This window comes from Leucoraja erinacea, chromosome 28 (genome assembly GCF_028641065.1).
Source record: "Leucoraja erinacea ecotype New England chromosome 28, Leri_hhj_1, whole genome shotgun sequence".
NCBI classification, from domain to species: Eukaryota; Metazoa; Chordata; class Chondrichthyes; order Rajiformes; family Rajidae; genus Leucoraja; species Leucoraja erinaceus.
The window spans coordinates 6,340,522-6,360,794 of record NC_073404.1 but is presented as its reverse complement, the minus strand read 5'-3'; the positions used below and the strand labels follow the sequence as shown (position 1 = coordinate 6,360,794).

At 48.4% G+C, this 20,273-nt stretch overlaps 1 protein-coding gene across 1 annotated transcript; it reads left to right on the top strand.

The window, feature by feature from the left end:
- The first annotated feature begins 688 nt into the window (after positions 1-688).
- On the top strand, positions 689-19,951 carry LOC129710448 (galectin-8-like). Its single transcript, XM_055657402.1, has 13 exons — positions 689-864; positions 3,564-3,652; positions 6,692-6,899; positions 8,517-8,636; positions 11,939-12,031; positions 13,144-13,179; positions 13,273-13,308; positions 13,964-13,999; positions 15,173-15,199; positions 15,289-15,333; positions 16,035-16,123; positions 17,991-18,159; positions 19,334-19,951. Exons 1-13 carry the CDS (start codon positions 826-828, stop codon positions 19,478-19,480), a joined length of 1,134 nt encoding a protein of 377 aa, XP_055513377.1. The 5' UTR covers positions 689-825; the 3' UTR covers positions 19,481-19,951.
- Positions 19,952-20,273: the final 322 nt, after the last annotated feature.

Below are 20,273 nucleotides of genomic sequence, written 5' to 3'. Positions count from 1 at the left end.
ACCATGATCATATTGAATGGTGGTGCAGGCTCGAAGGGCCGAATGGCCTACTCCTGCACCTAATTTCTATTTTTCTATGTTTCTATGTTACGGAGGGGGAACGTGCAAACTCCACACAGGCAACAACCAGGTCTCTGGCGCGGTGAGGCAGCAGCTCTACCAGCTGTTCCACTGTGATGCATCATTAATGTTGTTCCTGTATTTAAGAAAGGAATTTGGAAAGGAACAAGATAGGGCAGGTTTAGAGGGATATGGGGCAAACGCAGGTGGTTGTAGCTGGGACATGTTGACCTGTGTGGACAAGTTGGGCCGAAGGGCCTGTTTCCACACTCGATGAAATGAGGAATTGTGGGCAGTGAGCATTAAAGAACAATGTCAGGAAAACTGTTGGGAGAAGATTCTTTGGAATATAACTTATTCACGTTTTCAGTTGTCATTTGTGTCAGAAGGAACTGCAGATGCTTGGTTTACACCGAAGATAGACACAAAATGCTGGAGTAATTCATCTCTGGATTGAGATGCTGCCTGTCCCGCTGAGTTACCCCAGCATTTTTTTTGTTATCTTCAATTGTGATTTGACCCGTTGGAGCCCCATCTGTGGTTGCTGGCGAACCCTTCCCTCCGCCTGGGCTAGCACGCACCGTGTGGGCCGAACAGCCTGCAGAAATCAGCCACTTCCGCGTATAACGGCCTGACGCGCTTCCCCAATAAATAGCAAACGCAAAGTCTCCTCGCTGCGGATCTCGTTGCAATCCAGCAAAGGATATAACGCTAGTATTCCTGGTTCTGCCCCTGGTCAGTGTGTGGGTGCTTGTGGCCCAAACCATGGACTTCTGGACTCCCCCAACGCCTGTGTACAACCCGGTAAGCACCGAGCCGGGACTTAAACCACGGTCCCGGCACTTTAACCAGCGTTAATGCTCGCCGCTGTCTCTGCAGAATACAGCAAAGCCCTTGGACTCCGCCTTAACCTTTAGCCATGAACTAAATCCTCGTTTTGTTACTTGTATTTTGTTTAGGATGACTTTCTCTATTGCCTTCAGATTCAAGGGTTTCTAGAGGCTTTGTGTCTCTGAGACTGCCTCGGAGAGCAAAGGCAGTAAAACATTCCGGCCTGTATATGATTGAAAAAAGCTATGGAGGAATTTTAATTCTTTAAAGATGTGTGTGTGTGTTGTAAAGGCAGACTGTTATTTTCAAAGGGCCGCTGGGTGTGGCAGGCAGGCAGGCACCGCATGTACAGTTTAGCCGGACTTCTCTTTTGGGGTGGAGATATCTAATAATCTTTCTTGTTGAAGACGGTATGAGTCGACATTTTATTAAAACATCAATTTAATTACTGCTAGTTAGTGTATACCATGGCGTTTCGGTTCCAGAAAGCTGCCTTCAGTTCCCACACCCAACCTTTGTTCTCTGGTAAGTACAAAAAAAACCCCCTGAAATTTGAAATATCTGGGATTAAGCGGAAATATTAAAAATTATAGCCCGTGGGGCAGCATTGGTGGATATCAACACAGAACAGTATGTGAAAGGAATAGGCCCTTCGGCCCACGATATCTATGCTGACCCTGATGCCAAATTAAGTACATTCTGAACAAGATAGCACAGGAACTGGCCCTTCAGCCCATAATGTCTGTGTTGACCATGATGGCATGTTAAACATAGAGACATAGAAATTAGGTGCAGGAGTAGGCCATTCGGCCCTTCGAGCCTGCACCGCCATTCAATATGATCATTGCTGATCATCCAACTCAGTATCCCGTACCTGCCTTCTCTCCATACCCCCTGATCCCCTTAGCCACAAGGGCCACATCTAACTCCCTGTTAAATATAGCCAATGAACTTGCCTCAACTACCCTCTGTGGCAGAGAGTTCCAGAGATTCACCACTCTCTGTGTGAAAAAAGTTCTTCTCATCTCGGTTTTAAAGGATTTCCCCCTTATCCTTAAGCTGTGACCCCTTGTCCTGGACTTCCCTAACATCGAGAACAATCTTCCTGCATCTAGCCTGTCCAACCCCTTAAGAATTTTGTAAGTTTCTATAAACTTTTCTAATAGTTTCTATAAACTTTCTATAAGTTAATTCCCTATAGAACAGTATAGCACAGGAACTGGCCCTTCGGCCCATAATGTCTGTGTTGATTATGATGCCAAGTTAATTTCCTATAGAACAGCACAGCATTGGAATAGGCCCTTTGGCCCAAACATCAGCCAAGCACGATGCCAAGTTAATCTGCAGAACCGAATGCCCAGGAATAGTCAATGTTACATCAGAGGGAGGAAGGCAGGTGGATTTTTAATTGAAGAAGGGCGGTGAATGAGAAGGAGTGAATAATGTAAGTGGTGGTGGCGGCTGAGGTGGTCCCATGCATCTGTGGCTCAGGCTTCTGTACCTCTTGTCCAACAGTAGCGACACAGTGATGCAGCGGTAGAGTTGCTGCCTTCCAGAGACCCGAGTTCGATCCTGACCTACGGGTGCTGTCTGTAAGGAGTTTGCACGTTCTCCCCATGACCAGCGTGGGTTTTCCCCGGGTGCTCCGGTTTCCTCCCACACTGCAAAGAAGCCCAGGTTTATAGGTTAATTTGGCTTTGGCCATAAGGTCAAGGAATAGGAGTAGAATTGGACCATTCAGCCCATCGAGTCTACTCCGCCATTCAATTATGGCTGATCTATCTCTCCCTCTTAACCCCATTCTCCTGCCTTCTCCCCGTAACCCCCGACACCTGCACTAATCAAGAATTTATCTCTGCCTTGGTAAAATTGTACATTGTCCCTAGTGTGTAGGAGAGTGCTAGTGTACGGGGATCGCTGGCCAGTGCAGACTGGGTGGGCCGAAGGGCCTTTTTCCGTGCTTATTTCTAAACTAAACATCCTCTCAAATGCTTCTCATGTGACTGCTGGGATGAGCTGGGATGACCATCGACCAGACCAAGCATAGATTCGGCAACCGTTTTGCCGAACACTTGTGCTCAATTCGCCAAGGCCTAATGGATCTCTCTGTTGCTAACAACTTTAACCCCCATTCCTGTTCCCACACTAACCTTTATGTCCTGGGCCTCCTCCATTGCCAGAGTCAGGCCACACACAAACTGGAGGAACAGCATCTCATATTTCGCTTCGGCAGCTGACAGCCCAGCGGCATGAACATTTAATTCTCTAATTTTAGGTAACCTCTCACTAAACATGCATACGTACATGTGTGCTCTCATGTGTATAACGTGCATGTGTACATACGTGTGTAGGAACGTGTGTGTGCACGTGTATGTATGTACGTACATAGGTTATACGCAAATGTGTGTGTGTGTGTGTACACGTGTGTATGTTGTGTGTGTGTACATACGTGTACATGCGGGTGTGTGTGTGTGTGTGTTGCTGCCTTCACTGTGTCTCTCATTGTCTCTCCCTCAGTGTCTCACACTGACCCTGGTTTCTATTTTTGTGAGTGTGTATGTGTGTATACTGACACCTGTGTACACTTGCGTATGTGTGTGCGATGCTTCCTTCATTATGTTTCTCAGTGTCTCCCCCTCGGTGTCTCACGCTGACCCTGGTTTCTATTACAGCCGATCCCCTACACGGGGCCCATTCCTGGGAGTTTGCAAGATGGGGACATGGTCCAAATCAAAGGGCGTGTGCTGCCGCACTGTGACAGGTAACCTTCAGCAAAAAGGTCGTGAGCACGGTGGCGCAGCGGTAGAGTTGCTGCCTCACAGCGCCAGAGACCCGGGTTGGATCCTGACTATGGGTGCTGTCTGTACGGAGTGTGTACCTTCTCCCTGTGACCGCGTGGGTTTTCTCCAAGTTCTTCAGTTTCCTCCCACAGGTTTGTAGGTTAATTGGCTTGATATATAAATGTAAAATTGTCCATAGTGTGTGTAGGATAGTGTTAGTGTGCGGGGATCGCTGGTTGGTGCGGACTCGGTGGGCTGAAGGACCTGTTTCCATGCCGTATCTCTAAAAACTAAAAAGCATGGTCTCGTTAATGATCCTTTCTGAATATTATAAAGTAATGCTTTACGTGGAGGGAGCTCTGCTCACTGACCCGCGGTGGAGGAAATGATTGTTGCCTGGGGCACTGCGCCAGTGAGTTACATTGTTCTCGTACCTTGAGTGTTGTTAGTGCTGCCCTCGTAACTGAAGCGGAGAGTTATGGAGTTTAGTTTTAGAGATACAGCACGGACACGGGTCCGGCCTGCTGAGTCCACTTGGACCATCGTTCACCCATTCACACTGCTCCTATGTTACGCCACCTTCACATCCACTCCCTAAACACCAGGGGCAATTTTACACAGGGCCGATTAACCTACAAACCTGCACATCTTTGGGATGTGGGAGGAAACCGGAGCACCCAGAGGGAACCCACATGGTCACACGGAGAATGTACAAACTCCATAGAGAGGGCACCTGAGATACTCTTGCTTCCCAATTCTTGGACTTGGTTGAGGAAGAGTCTTTTTGCAAAGCATCGTAAAGCCTGTAGGAGTTCCTGGTAAGGCCAAGGTAAGGTAGATGATTGGATGTTCTAAGATCTATAGAACACAGTGGCACAGCAGTAGAGTTGCTGCCTTACAGAGCCTGAGACACGGGTTCAATCCTGACTACGGGTGCTTGTCTGTACAGGGTTTGTACATTCTCTCTGTGACCCCGTGTGGGTTTTCTCCGGGGGCTCTGGTTTCCTCCCACACTCCAAAGACGTAAAGGTTTGTAGGTTAATTGGCTTCGGTAAGAATTGTAAATTGTTCCTAGTGTGTAGTAATATACTAGTGTAAGGAGATCATTGGTCAGCGTGGACTCTGTGGACCGAAGGGCCTGTTCATAAGGTCATAAGTGATAGGATCAGAATTAGGCTATTTGGCCCATCAAGTCTACTCTGCCATTTAATCATGGCTGATCTAACTCTCCCTCCTAACCCCATCCTCCAGCCTTCTCTCCATAACCCCTGGCCCCCGTACTAATCCACGCTATCTCTCAAACTAACCTAAGCAGTGCAGACACAGGAACAGGCCCTTTGGCACACAATGTCTGTGCCGAACATGATGCGAAGACCAACTCTTTATCAGCCAGCACCCAATCCATATCTTTCCATTCCCTCTACATCCACATGCCTATATATAATACGAAAATGGACACAAAATACTGGAGTAACTCAGCAGGTCAAGCAGCCTCTGGAGAGACGGAATGGGTGATGTTTCAGTTCGAGACCCGTCTTCAGATTATACATCATTATCGTATCTGCCTTCTCCACCCGTGGTGGCACCATCCAGGCTCTCACCAACCTCTGTGTAAAACAAACATATGTCCCACACAAAAAAGCTGGAGAATCGAAGAAGTCTGAAGAAGGGTTTCGGCCCGAAACGTTGCCTATTTCCTTCGCTCCATAGATGCTGCTGCACCTGCTGAGTTTCTCCAGCTTTTTTGTGTCCCACACATCTCCTTTAAGCTTTGCCTCTCTCACCTTAAAGCTACGCTTAGTTTAGTTTACTATTGGCAAGTGTACTGAGGTACAGTGAAAAGCTTTAGTTTGCGTGCTATCCTGTCTTAAAAGTCTGTACATGGCTACAATCAAGCTGTCCCCAGTGCACAGATGGAGGATACAACATTTGGCGCAAGATATGTTCTTCTATGTTTCTATGGGTTATTGATCGGGGACGATCAGCCATGATCGCAATGAATGGCGGTGCTGACTCGAAGGGCTGAATGGCCTCCTCCTGCACCTACTTTCTATGTTCTATGTTTCTATAAAGTCAGATCAAAGATAGTTCAAAGGTCTCCAATAAGGTAAAAACACAGAACTGCAGATGCTGGTTTATACCAAAAGATAGACACAAAGTGCTGGAGTAATTCAACGGGTCAGGCAGCATCTCTGGAGAAAAAGGATGGGTAACGTTTCACAAAACATTACCCAACGTTTTTCTCCAGAGATGCTGCCTGACCCGTTGAGTTACTCCAACACTTTGTGTCTATCTTCAGTATACTGTGGATGGCTTGATTGTAATCATGTCTAGTCTTTCTGCTGACTGGATAGCACGCAACAATAAACTGCGGTACACATGAACTAAACTAAACTAAATGTATGGATGGGATGGAAGTGTAGTTTTAAAACAGATAGCCAAAGCTTTAACAGGACAGGACTATCTTGTCAAACCTTTGTTGAAATAGCTCATGCCCCCTTACTTTCCTTCATATTTTATACGCTGTTCCCAATTTGGCGAGTTTCGCACACTGTGAGATGTGAGCCGATGTTGCGAAATGTCAACTGTTGCGAAAATCCCAAGACAATTTCCCCAGTAAGGTAGATACATGGGAGTGTGTAGGAAGGAACTGCAGCATCCCTGGAGAAAAGTAATAGGTGGCGTTTCAGGTGAAGACCCTTCTCCAGACAGAGTCAGGGGAAAGGGAAAGGAGAGATATATAGATGGTGATATGGAACAAATGTGTGAATGATATGCAAAAAAAAGTAACGATGATCAAGGAATGGTAGAGCCCACAATGGTCCATTGTTGGCTGTGGGCCAGGTGATAACGAGTTATGCAGACAATGGAGCTCAACAGGGCGACAGTGAAACTAGTACGGCGACTAGGGTGGGGGTCAGGGACTGATGAGATTTCCATTCAGGGACAGTCGACCTTGTCTGTGCCTTATTGTAGGTGAGAAGATGGTGGTCCTGATCTGTCCTCTTGTATTCGCTCAGGTTTCATGTGAACCTTCAGTGCGGCACCATGGCTGGCCACTGCGACGTGGCTTTACACTTCAACCCACGGTTCGAGTGTCCGGGCTACGTGGTGTGCAACAGCTTTGAGAACCAGCACTGGTGCTCGGAGGAGAGGAAGTATGAGACGCCAGTGCAGAAAGGAGAGACCTTCCAGCTCCTTATACTCGTTCAAAATGATTCCTACAAGGTAAGGTGTCCCACTTTTAATTTCTCAGCACGTTCGGTCGCTGTTTACGGTCACGGAGCAGTGCGTGAATGAGTGGTTTGTTACGTGAACTACGTCACCCCAGATAACGTTATAGCCATACAGTGTGGAAACAGGCACTTCGGCCCAACTTGCCCACACTGACCAACATGGGCGGCACGGTGGCACAGAGGTAGAGTTGCTGTCTTGCAGTGTCAGAGATCTGGGTTCGATCCTGACTATGGGTACTGTCTGTGTGGAGTTTGCATGTTCTCCCCGAGACCTGTCTGGATTTTCTCTGGGATCTCCAGTTTCCACCCACACTTCAAAGATGTACAGGTTTGTCGACTAATTGGCTTGGTATAGATGCATATTGCCCCTGGTGTGTGTAGGACAGTGTTAATGTGCGGGGATCGATGGTTGGCACATACTCAGTGGGCTGAAGGTCCTGTTTCCATGCTGTACCTCAAAGAACTTAAACATGCCCCATTTACACTAGTCCCACCTGCCTGCATTTGGCCCATATCCCTCTAAACCTTTCCTATCCATGTACCTGTCTAAATACTTCTTAAACGTTACGATGGTACCTGCATGTAAACTGTATTGGTGAAAAACAGCTGCTTATGTCGTTCTAGTAACTGGTCTTGGGATTAGTTTAGTTTTTAGGATACAGCGTGGAAACAGGCCCTTCGGCCCGCCTAGTCCATGCCAACTACTGATTATTCAGGTTCTATGTTATCCCACTTCCACATTCACTTCCTACACATTTGGGGCAATTTACAGAGGCCAGTTGCCTTACAAACCCACATGTCTTTGGGATGTGGAAGTAAACCGGAGCACCCGGAGCAAACCCTATGCAGTTACGGGGAGAACTCCACACAGACAGCACCCAAGTTAGAATCAAACCCGGTTCTCTGGTGCTGTGAGGCAGCAGCTCTACCAGCTGCGGCACTGTGTAGCCCATGTGGGCAATGGTCTGAGGCAGCCTCTGGCGTTAGTTTCCATTTTAACACTAATTATTTTCTCGGCAGCATTTTTTTTGCACCAAGAGCAACTCATCTTCACATAGCTCTTTCATCTCATTCCATCATAAAACTCTGCATTATTACCCGCCCCCCCCCCCCCCCCACCCCCCCCACCCCACCCCCATCATACCTCGGCTGCTGTCTGCTGGGTTTCCTCCGGGTGCTCCAATTTTCTCCCACAACCCAAGTTTGTAGGTTAATTGGCTTAGGTAAAATTGTAAATTGTCCCTAGTGTGTAGGATAGTGTTAGTGTACGGGGTGATAGCAGGTCGGCGTGGACTTGGTGGGCTGAAGGGCCTGTATCTCTAAAGTCTTAATTGTCCCTAGTGTGGAGGAGAATGTGGGACAACATAAAACCAGTGTGAACAGGTGATCGACGGTCGGGGTGGACTTGGTGGAGGGCTTGTTTCCATGCTGTATCACTAAACTAAACTACACTGAACTGAAAGTGGAAGGAAAACGGATCAAACACCCGTCATTCTTGTGAAAAGTCAGAATGGTCCAAAGTTGAGTTTGGTCCCCTTGGGAATATCAAAGGATTTTGAGATTGTGATCGCTGGGAGCTGTTACCTGTCCCTCTCTTTGTTTCTGTCAGGTGGCTGTGAATGACAAGCACTTCTTGGAGTTCATGCACCGTCTCCCGCTCGCCAGTGTGAACACCATCAGTATCGAAGGCCAACTGGAGGTCATGTCAATCAACTTCATAAAGAAGCAGGCACGTTGAACCTTGTGTCTATTTCTGGCGCGGGTTAGGATTTACTTGGTGTCGGTACAATATCACTACAAGCCAGGAGTCAACGCTCTGCCCTGTCTAAAACTGGCTCTACCTCTCCAGAATGTGGCTTCCTACTGGTCACTAGAGCATCTCAAGGGGTCAGGCAGCATTTCTGGAGAGCGTTGGTGGGTGACGTTTTGGGTCGGGAACCTTCCTCAGACCGATTATAGTAGGCAGGGAGAAAGGTGGTAACGAGGTGGGGGTGGGGCCAAGCCTGGCGGTGATAGGTGGATCCATGTGAGCGGGGGGGGGGGGGGGGGGAGGGGGGGGGGGGGGGTTTGGGGGGACCAATGGGGGGGGGGGCAACATTGGTACAGAACAGGCCCTATGGCCCACAGTGTCTGCACCAAACATAACACCAATTTAAACTAATAGACAATATGTGCAGTTGGACCAATGTGATTAGATTAGTGATGGCAACATAGAACAGTACAGGAACAGGCCCTACGGCCCACAGTGTCTGCGCCAAACATAACACCAATTTAAACTAATAGACAATATGTACAGGAGTAGGCCATTCGGCCCTTCGAGCCAGCACCGCCATTCAATGTGATCATGGCTGATCATCCCCAATCAGTACCCCGTTCCTGCCTTCTCCCCATATCCCCTGATTCCGCTATCTTTAAGAGCCCTATCTAGCTCACCCTTGAAAGTATCCAGAAAACCTGCCTGCACCAGGCAGAGAATTCCACAGACTCGCAACTCTCTGTGAGAAAAAGTGTTTCCTTGTCTCCGTTCAAAATGGCTTACTCCTTATTCTTAAACTGTGGCCCCTGGTTCTGGACTCCCCCGAACATCAGGAACATGTTTCCTGCCTCTAGTGTGTGTGCAAACCCTTAACAATCTTATATGTTTCTTCTGCCTGGCTGCACATGATCCATATCCCTCCATTTTCCGCATGTCCATGTGCCTACCAGAGAACTCCAAACCACCACTGTAGAGCCTGATCCACAATCAGTCACCCACCACTCTCTCCCTGTAAATCAAAAGTGCTACATTTTTCTGTTTCAATATACATTTACCCTGCCTGCTATAACATGGTAACATTTGATTGATGATAAGCCATTACCAGCTGTACTCTATTATTTTTTAATTTTGCGTCATTGAAACAATTTTGACATTTATCCACGTGGTTTTCCTGAGTTTCCTACTCATCTATTAGAGCCTCCCTCCGTTCCGTTTCAGTCCTATAATCAAACTTCCATTTGATTTCATCATTATTATCTCTCCTCATTAACAATTTTGACCTTGTGTACCTGCCCCTGGAGACAAACTTCCTTTCTATCTCTCTCCTACCTTGGTACCTGGTTGCTGTACGGGGAGTTGTCCTTAGTTTGAGATACAGCACGGAAACAGGCCCTTCGGCCCACCCAGTCCGTACCGACCAGCAATCCCTGCACATTGGCACTACCCGATGCACACTAGGGACGATTTTACATTCATACATTTATATCAAGCTAATCAACCTACAATCCTGTACGTCTTTGGAGTGTGGGAGGAAACCAAATATCCTGGAGAAAACCCACGCAGGTCACGGGGAGAACGTACAAACAAGCACCCATAGTCAGGATCGAACCCGGGTCTCTGGCGCTGTAAGGCAGTAGCTCTACCGTGCCGCTCCTAGTTTTCTGATTTGATTCATCGACTGAATGTTACTGCATGGAAACAGGCCCTTCGGCCTGCCCAGTCCACTCCGACCATCGATCACCCCTTCACACTAGTTCCATATTATTCCACACGCATCCACTCTCCACACACTAGAGGCAATTTACAGAGGCCGATTAACCTACAAACCCACCCATCTTTGGAACGTGGGAGGGAAATCTGGCGGTCACTGGGAGAACGTGCATACTCCACATAAACAGCAGCCAATGTCAGGATCGAACCCAGGTCTCTGACACTGTGAGGCTGCCTGAGTTCTGGGTACATTTTGGATCAGACTTTCCAATTTATCCTGAAGCAGATGTTCTGGCCTACTGTGGTAGTCATGGTCATAGAGTCATACAGCATGGAAACAGGCCCTGACCTTTCCACAGTGTGGAAAAAGGCCCTTCGGCCCAACTTGCTCGCACTAGCCAACATGTCCCAGCTACACTAGTCCCACCTGCCCGCGTTTGATCCATATCCTTTCAAGCCTGTCCTTTCCATGTTCCTGTCTAACTGTTTCTTAAATGTTGGGATAGTCCCAGCCTCAACTACCTCCTCTGGCAGCTAATACACCACAATAAGATCATCCCTCATCCTCCTGTGCTCCAAGGAATAGAGTCCCAGCCTATATAAACTCTCCCTATGGCTCAGATCCTCTAGCTGGAGTACAGGCTCTTGAACCCCGTGGACATGGTCTTGATGGAACGTGAACACGGGCGGAAATCCCGGGGGGGGGGGGGTGGGGGCAGGGGGACACATCTCCTCCCATGTTTTGTAATCCGGATTTTGAAATTCGGTGAAAAAATATCTATTAAAATCTCCGCTTTACACAAGACAGTGGGGTTGTCATTGTTAAGCGTTTGTTAAATGTCTCTATTAACATCGTATTAACACGATGTGCCACCAATTGTGTTTTGACCTTCAAGTATTACTGAGGGTATTCACGGAGAATTTCTCAAAGCTGTCTGATGCGGGTATAATTACCATTTGAACTAATTGGATGAATTGAAGGGTGGGAAAGATTTAAAACGGGTATCGGATTTAAACGGTTCAGGTCATTAAGGGCTCCGGTTGAACGGATTTCCTGGCTGGCTTGCAGGTAAGTCCCTCATTCACAGTCACTCACGTTATTTAGTTTTTCTACCATCTCTCTCTCTCTCTCTCTCTCTCTCACATGGGGGACACTGAAGTTGGTTCTTCTGTTTGCCTTTATTTGCTTCAGTTTTATTTGTTTAAGTGTTATTTATCACTTTGTAGCATTTGAAAGATTCACGCGGGTATCAGACGTTTTCTAAGGGCTGAATCGGCCTGTTCACGGGGCCTTTCATCGCCCAGCGCGGCTTAAAATCAAACTGCTGCATCGAGGCGATCGAGGCTCCCGATATTGAAGCCCCCGGCGGCCGATTTTCAGCAGCGCCGGGCGATGAAAGGACCCGCGAACGGACGTTTCAAACCCCACAATTCGAAACTGCTGTTGCTGGAGTTCGGAGTCGGTCACCAACCAGGTCAGCTCCTGATGTTGCCGTCCACAGGGCCCACGGCCACCTAGAAACTGCGCCCCAAATTGTGTTCCCTCCCGATTTCCGCCACCCTGATGTCTGTACAAAGAATATTTTCTGTGTGAATTGCAGATTTTTCCTAGCACTCCCGGGTTTCCAAACGATTATTCTATCGGAAATGCCTTTTCGGTGAGTTTTCAGTTGTTGCTGAATTACAATATTAATCCATGGAAAATTATCAATCTTCACAAATCAACTGTTACAATCCACTGACTGGTTCGCACGCTTTTCACAAAAGCTTTTCACTATTGCATGTAACAATAATTGAAACTAAAGTAATCTAAGGATATTAGCCTAGTTTATTGTCCCGTGAAAAGCTTTTGTTGTGTGCTAACCAGTCAGGGGAAAGACTATACGTGATTACAATCGAGCTGTTTAAAGTTTATTGATACACGATAAGGGAATAATGTTCATGCAAGGGAAAGCCAGGATGTATGGAAACCCTCGTTATTACAGACCTCTTTCTAAAGGAAGAAAGACACAAAAGGCTGGAGTAACTCAGCGGGACAGGCAGCATCACTGGATGGAGGGAATGGGTAACTTTTCGGGCCGAGACGCTTCTTCAGAACCATCTCCATCCAAAATGTTGCCCGTTCCTTCTCTCCAGAAATGCAGCCTGTCCCATTGAGTTACTCCAGCATTTTGTGTTTATCTTCGGTGTAAACCAGCATCTGCAGTTCTTTCCTACACTCTTTCTAAAGGGATTGGTTTTAGAGTGGACGGATCTGCCGACCTTCACTACCTTCACCACCGCCAGCCCGTGCCCTCTCCACGGCCTCTACCAGGCCGAACCTACTGTCACCACCCCTAACTCACACCACCATCTCGCCCACTACCTCACCATGCCTGCCGTCGTTTAAACCTGATACTTGGGTGACTCGTTGACACTTTGCGCTGCCTCTCCCGCTTAGTTTCTGAATCCGCTCCATTTTGACGAATACCTGGGATTTTTTTTTATTTTTTTTTCTTTTCTTAAAGTTTTTCCCAACTGGTCTTTTCTTATTAAAATCAAAGCAAAAACCTGCAGACGCCGAAAATCCGAAACAAAATTTGAAAATGCTTGTCAGGCCAGGCAGCATCTTGGGCAGAGGAATGGGGTCAACATTTCAGGTCGGAAGCCTTTGCAAACTGGAAACATTGTCTGCTTGTCTTCCCACAGATGCTGCCTGACTTGTTGAGTTTTTCTTTGGCATATTCTGTTTTTGTTTGAGTTTTTTTTACTACTTCTGTTCCATTTTCAGGCCGGTGTCATGCTCCCTCCTCCTGCAGCCAATCCGGTAAGTTCTTTCTGCCTTGCTGCAGCCAATAAGAGCCGATTCCTATTTCGGTGACCCCACGAAGGTCCAATGACAACCTCTGTTTAATTGCAGGCGTTCAACGTGTTTTCCCCTGCTCCGGCCAATCCGGTAAGCTCTTGCTGCCATTCTACGGCCAATAAGGGTTCATTATTTGGGGGGACCCAGTGGGAGGAGATGGGACCGTTGATAACGGAGGGGGGTTGGGGGGTGGGGGAGGGGGGAGGGGAGGGGGGGCCCGGTGGGGGGAGGGGTGGGGCCCGGTGGGGGGGGGGGAGGGGTGGGGGGGGAGAGGGGGAGGGGTGGGTCCAATGCGGGGAGAGGGGTGGGGCCCAGTGGGTGGGGGGGGGGGAGGGTTGGGCCTGGTGGGGGGGGGGGGGTGAAGTGGGGGGGTGGCATTGAGAATGAAGGGGGGTCCTGTAAGGGGGCTACCATCAACAAAGTGGAAACCCAGTGGGGGGCCGTCGAGAATGAAGGGGGTTCTGGCAGTGGGGGACTGTGGAGAACAATGGGGGAACTGTTGGAGTGCGAAGGGTGGGGGAGGGGCGGGAAGGGGGGGGATGCCTGCAGCCATTCTCAGCGCCAGGCCAAAGATGGGACTGGTCAGGACTTTTGTAACTTTGTCGGGAAACATGGCCACGCTTCTGTATGATTTTCCCGGGTTATACGCAAGACAAAGCACTGTATGTAGGTACACACGATAATAAAGTAGCATTGAATCACCGTGCCTCCAGCACGCTCTAATGACATTTTGATTTATTTCCAGGCTGGTGGCATGTTCCCTGCTCCTGCAGCCAATCCAGTAAGTTGTCACTGCCTTGCTACTGCCAATAAGACTCAAATCTCCTATTAAAGTGGGTCCAAGGATGTTCAATGCTCATGGCCAATGATCAATTCCAGGCATGTTTAGTTTAGTTTAGTTTAGAGATACAACATGGAAACAGGCCCTTTGCCCCACCGAGTCCGTGCCGACCAGCGATCCACGTACGCTAACACTATCCTACACATCCTCGGGACAATTTACAATTCTTACCAAAGCCAATGAACCTACAAACCCGTGTAGGAAGAAACTGCAGATACTGGTTTAAACCGAAGATAGACACAAAATGCTGGAGTAATTCAGCGGGACTGGCAGCATTCACTGGACAGAAGGAATGGGTGACATTTCGGGTGGAGACCAGAAACGTTACCCATTCCTTCAATCCAGTGAATGCTGCCTGCCCTGCTGAGTTCCTCCAGCATCTTCAACCTACAAACCTTTATGTCTTTCGAATGTGGGAGGAAACCAGAGCACCCGGAGAAAACCCACTTGATCACAGGAGAATGTACAAACTCCATACAGACAGCACCCGTAGTCAGGATCGAACCCGGGTCTCTGGCGCTGTAAGGCAGCAACTCTACCGCTGAGCCACCGTGTCACCCCTGTTCCCTCAACCAGACCAGTAAGTCCCGATGTCTTTGCAAACGCAAGCGTTCGAGGCTGGGATGGATGAACTGTTGGATGGAAGGGTTATGGTATTCATAGAACAATATAACACAGGAACAGGCCCTTCGGCCACAATGTCTGTGCCGAGAGAGGGGTGGGAGAGGGGGAGAGGGGGGGGGGGGGGGGGGGGCGATTGGAGGAGAGTACGGGAGAGAGAGGGGGTGGATAATGAAGAGAGAGGGGGGAGTGGCGGTGGGGATAGTGGAGAGAAGGGGGAGGAGGCGGGAGAGACGATACATCAGAACAGCTGAGAAGACGGTAGTTGACCTCTACGTTGATTTGAGTGCCACATAAAATGTCTCCTGATGAGATTAGTTTACTGATCGTACACTGTGACACTCTGTATTGGCATGAAGCTTGCAGAGTGAATAGCGTACATACAGTATTGATAATCACAGCGATCATTACAGCAGCAGATGTGAGGCAGGAGGTTGCAGTGTGTTCCCGCAGGGGTCTTGTTACACCTCCTAACTCTTTGTTCAATTGCAGGCTTTCACCTTTGGCCCGACCAATCCGGTAAGTTGCAACCTGTCGTTCTGCCGTTTTATCCTCTGAAGTGTTCAACATTGGCTCTGTTTTGTGAAGCTGTGGTCTTCTCTGTTCAGTTCCAGGCTGCTCCCGCCTTTGGCCCTGCTATTCCAACCAACCTGGTGAGTTCTTACCTGTTGCATCGACTGATCACCTGAATAATAGCCACCAGTTTGCCCGATGTCTTAGAATATAGAACGTAGAACAGTACAGCCCACAATATCTGTGCCAAACATGATGCCAAGACCAACTCTTGTCTGCCTGTGCATAATCCATAGCCCTCCATCTAAAAGTCTTTCATTTTTATTTTAGGTTTTACTTTAGATGTACAGCGTGGAAACAGGCCCTTCGGCCCACCGAGCCCGCGCGGACCAGCTATCACCCCGATCCTACACACCAGCGACAATTTACAGAAGCCAATTAACCTCCAAACCTGTACGTCTTTCGAGAGTGGGAGGAAACTGTAGCACCTGGGAAAAAAAACACTCGGGAAACTCATCCTGACTGGGTGCTGTCTGTGCGGAGTTTGCACGTTCTCCCCGTGACCTGCGTAGGGTTTTCTCCTCGCGCCCTGGTTTTCTCCCGCACTCCAAAGACGTACATGTTTGTAGGTTCAATTTCTTTGGTAAAAATTGTAAATTGTCCTTCACATGTTGGATAGTATTAGTGTACGGAGTGGGCGATGTCCAGCTTAGACTCGGTGGGCCGAAGGGCCTGTTTCCACGCTGTATCGCTAGCGTCGACAGACTTGAATTTCTTGTTGTGGAAAGATTGGTGCCTGAATTTGAATGATTGATGTTTTAACACATCTCCCTCCCTCCAGGAGGTGCCGTTCACAGGTGTGATTCCCAGTGGGCTGTTTCCTTCCAAATCGATCTTGATCCAGGGGTCTGTCAATCCCAATCCTGGCAGGTAGGTGACCTCCTATATCCTGGCTCTAAGGAGCAGGATAATGTTGTGGGAATGTGAAAGGTGATTCCCCGATATTTTATGTCATGGTTGTGGAGGGGGGAATGTCAGGATGGGGGGGGGGGGGGGGGGGGGGGGGAAACTGGGATGAGGGAAAAAAAATCACCCAGCGAGTTGTGAGTCTGTGGAATTCTCTGCCACCGAAGGCAGTGGAGGCCAATTCACTGGATGTATTCAAGAGAGAGTTAGATATAGCTCTTAGGGCTAACTGAGTCGAGGGATATGGGGAGAAAGCAGGAACGGCGTACTGATTTTGGAAGATCAGTCATGATAATTTTGAATGGCGGTGCTGGCTCGAAGGGCTGAATGGCCTACTCCTGCACCTGTTTTCTATGTTTCTGTGTGTTGGACATAGATTAGATAGAAAAATCATTGAGTGCAGGATCAGGCCCTTCACCCCAACATGTTCATGCTAACTATCTGGCAGTTCGCCCGGATTAAAAACATTATTTATTAAAATAAATAAATAAGGTTTATTTAACCTTTTGCACCTTATCTTAAATCTGCGCCCTCTAAATCTGTTGCACCTTATTTTAAGCCTGGCCCTCTAAACTGTTTGCTCCTTTCAAGAGATGTATTACAGCAGATGTATTAAACCTGAGCCCTACCTACCCTTTACTTTGTGTGCTTTGATCAAGTTCCCCTCAACCTCCTCTACTCTGAGGAAAAGAAGCACACTTCACGTCACGTCCCATCCCAAGCATTGTCCTGGTGAATCTCCTCCGCGCTCTGTCTGTAAGGAGATGATGCATGAAAACAGGCCCTTCGGCCCATCGAGTCCACACAGACCATCGATCACACATTCTAACTAGTTTCCCACTTTTGTAAATTCATGTTATAGGAGCAGAATTAAGCCATTTGGCCCATTAAGTCTTCACTGCCATTCAATCATGATTCGTAACCCCTGACATCCGGACTACTCAGGAATCTGCCAATCTCCACCATAAAAATATCTTGGTCTCCACAGCCTTCTGTGGCAATGAATTCCACAGATTCACCATCCTCTAACTAAAGAAACTCCTCCTCATCTCCATTCTAAAGGTACGTCCATTTATTCTGAGGCTATGGCCTCTGGTCCTAGACTCTCCCACTAGTGGAAACACCCGCTCTATCCAGGCCTTTCTCTATTTGGGAAGCTTCAATGAGGTCCCCCCCTCATTCTTCTAAATTCCAGCGAGTACAGGCCCAGTGCTGACAAAAGCTCATCATATGTTAACCCAATAATTCCTGGGATCATTCTTGTAAACCTCCTGTGGACCCTCTTCAATGCCGGCTCATCCTTCCTCAGGTACGGGGGCCAAGATCACCTTTGGGGCCTTTCACATCCAAAGGGCCTGTTTCCCCACTGTATGACTCTATCACTCTAGTAAGGGGGTTGTTCCCACTGTTCTGTGCAGCACGGTGGTGCAGCGGTAGAGTTGCTGCCTCACAGAGCCAGAGACCCGGGCTAGATCCCGACTACGGGTGCCGTCTGTACGGAGTTCGCACGTTCTCCCCGTGACCTGCGTGGGTTTTCCCTGTGTGCTCCAGTTTCCTCCCACATTCCAAAGATTTACATGTTTGTAGGTCAATTGGTTTGGTATAATTGTAAATTATCCCTAGTGTGTGTAGAATAGTGTTAGTGTGCGAGGATCACTGGTCAGTGGGGACTCGGTGGGACGAAGGGCCTGTTTCTGCAGGTCAGACAGCATCTCTGGAGAAAAGGAATAGGTGGTGGTTTGTGTCGAGACCCTGCTACAAACTAGACTCAACATCTCCACTGCTGCTTGTGGTATTCTGAACACTCTTTGTTTTTCTTTCCTCTCCACAGCTTTGTCATTAATCTGAAGCCGGCAAATTCCAGAGACATTGCCATTCACATCAGCGTTCGATTCCGCGATGAACAAGCTGTGGTGCGGAACAGTTTCCTGCAGAACTCCTGGAACAGCGAGGAGAGGGCTTTGGCCCAAAACCCATTTGTACCCGGACAGGCGTTTGAGGTGAGTGCGGTCTCGGAGTATGTGAGCCATGTGGTGACACGCGGTTCTATCATGTAGTTTAGTTTGGAGATACAGCGCGGAAACAAGGAAGAGTCTATCTTTCCCTCGGGATGTGTCTTCTGACCACCTTAATAGCCCTGTCCCACGGTGCGAGTTCATTCCAAGAGCTCTCCCGAGTTTAAAAAAAAAATCAAATTCGTGGTAAGCACAGAGAATGATTGTAGCAGGTACGTCGGAGCGCGGGGACATCTCTTAGCGGCTCGTAACGCTAACGGCAGATACTCAGGAACACTCGCTAACGGCAGGTAAGCACGGGAAAACTCGTGAAGATTTTTCAACATGTTGAAAAATGTCCACGAGAGCCCCGAATACTGACGAGCGGCCATTACCGTAAATCTCCAAGTTCGAATCAGGGCAAATTCGGGAGAACTCTTGGAATTAACTCGTACCGTGGGACAGGGCTTTAATAATATTCGGGCAAGGAATGTGAGCATCGTAGGCCGAGTTGGCGTTTAATTGCCCGTGAGGTGGTGGATGGTGAGCTGCCTTCTTAGTTTAGTTTAAAGTGTGTATAGGATAGTATGTAGGATATTGGGATCGCAGGGCGGTGCGGTCTCGGTTGGCCAAAGGGCCTGTTTCCCCGCTGTATCTCTAATGTCTAAAGTAAAGTCAGCACAGAGCTTGGTTTGGAGGACAACGTCCAGGTGGTGGTGTCTCCATGGAGTTGGCCTCGAGCTGGTAGAGGATGTGGGCTTGGAAGGTGCTGTCTGAGGAGACTTGGTGAGTTGCTGCATTGCGTGCTGTAGATGGGACACGGTGCTGCCGCTGCTGCAGTGGGCGGCGGTGGTGGAGGAGTGAACGTGGTGGACGGGGGGGTGTCTATGGCCTCTGTGTTGTGGAGCTTCTTGAGAGTTCTTGATGCTGCATTGTTGTTGTTGACGCTGCATTCGCCCAGGCATGAGCTGCGAGTTCCATCACACTCCTGACTTGAGACTTACAGGTGGTGGATGGACTTTGGGGAGATAGATTTGGGCAGAATACCCCGCCTCTGGCCCACAGTTGTGCCGTTGGCTCTACCCTATCCCCAAGAACCAAGAGTTGAAGATGCCTGTTGTAACCGGGCCACCCATTGATGTATTTTCCCTCTCTCTGTCTCTCTCTCTCTGTCTGCCAGGTGACCATTCTGTGCGAGGCTCAATCCTTCAGGGTCTCTGTAAACGGCAGGCAAGCCTTTGACTTCCAGCATCGCTACCAACCAATCCAGCAGATCAACGAGCTGCAGATCGAAGGGGACGTGACTCTCTCCAAAGTCCTCCTTTGAAGCGAGGAGCCCAAAGGAGGACTTTGAGTTGCTGGGGTGAAGCATTTGTGGGAAGCTCAGTAAGACTGGCAACAAGCAACAATTATACAATAGTTCAATGTGAGTCGTCCATCTGATGGAGAAGAATGTAAATGATCACACGCATGGTTAAAATCTTCCAGATCCTTTCTGCTGGATATTTCTTTACTTGAGTGGATAAGGTTTTCATTATTCTTGATTTCATGGGTTTTTTTTCCCCGTAGAGGATGGTTCAAAATGCCTGGAGCACAATTGAAGATGGTGGCTCCATCCACTCTGTATCTGTATCCAGTCTCTGCGATTGCACCCTCTCAGTTCAACTCTGTTCCCCTCTTCCCTTTACTCACAGTGTATTCACAAGATCATCTTTGTTAATCCCAATGTTCATTGTCAGTCGTATGCTTTGCCTCTGAGCTTTGTAACTGCAATAAATCCTCCAGACAACCACCAAAATACTGCGTACATCTCATTGCTTTGATGTGTTTTAACTGATTATTCGTTTTCCAAGATACTTAGTACAGCTTAAATGTACAGAGTGGAAACAGGCCCTTCAGCCCACCTGAGCCGTGCCTGCCATCGACCACCCGTTCACATTAAGTCTATGTTGCCCCACTTTCTCATCCGCTCCCTGCATGCTATGGGCAATTTACAGCAGCCAATTAACCCTCGATTCCGCACGCCTTTGGAATGTGGGAGAAAAACCGGAGCACCCGTGGAGAACCCACACGGACACAGGGAGAATATGTAAACTACATACAGACAGCATCCGAGGTCG

Bases quoted from the DNA above. Each gene is read 5' to 3' on its own strand.
- LOC129710448 (XM_055657402.1), top strand. From the start codon at position 826: ATGGACTTCTGGACTCCCCCAACGCCTGTGTACAACCCG. The intron at 3,653-6,691 runs GTAACCTTCAGC...GTATTCGCTCAG, and splicing joins GTGCTGCCGCACTGTGACAG to GTTTCATGTGAACCTTCAGT. The intron at 16,124-17,990 runs GTAGGTGACCTC...TCCTCTCCACAG, and splicing joins GTCAATCCCAATCCTGGCAG to CTTTGTCATTAATCTGAAGC.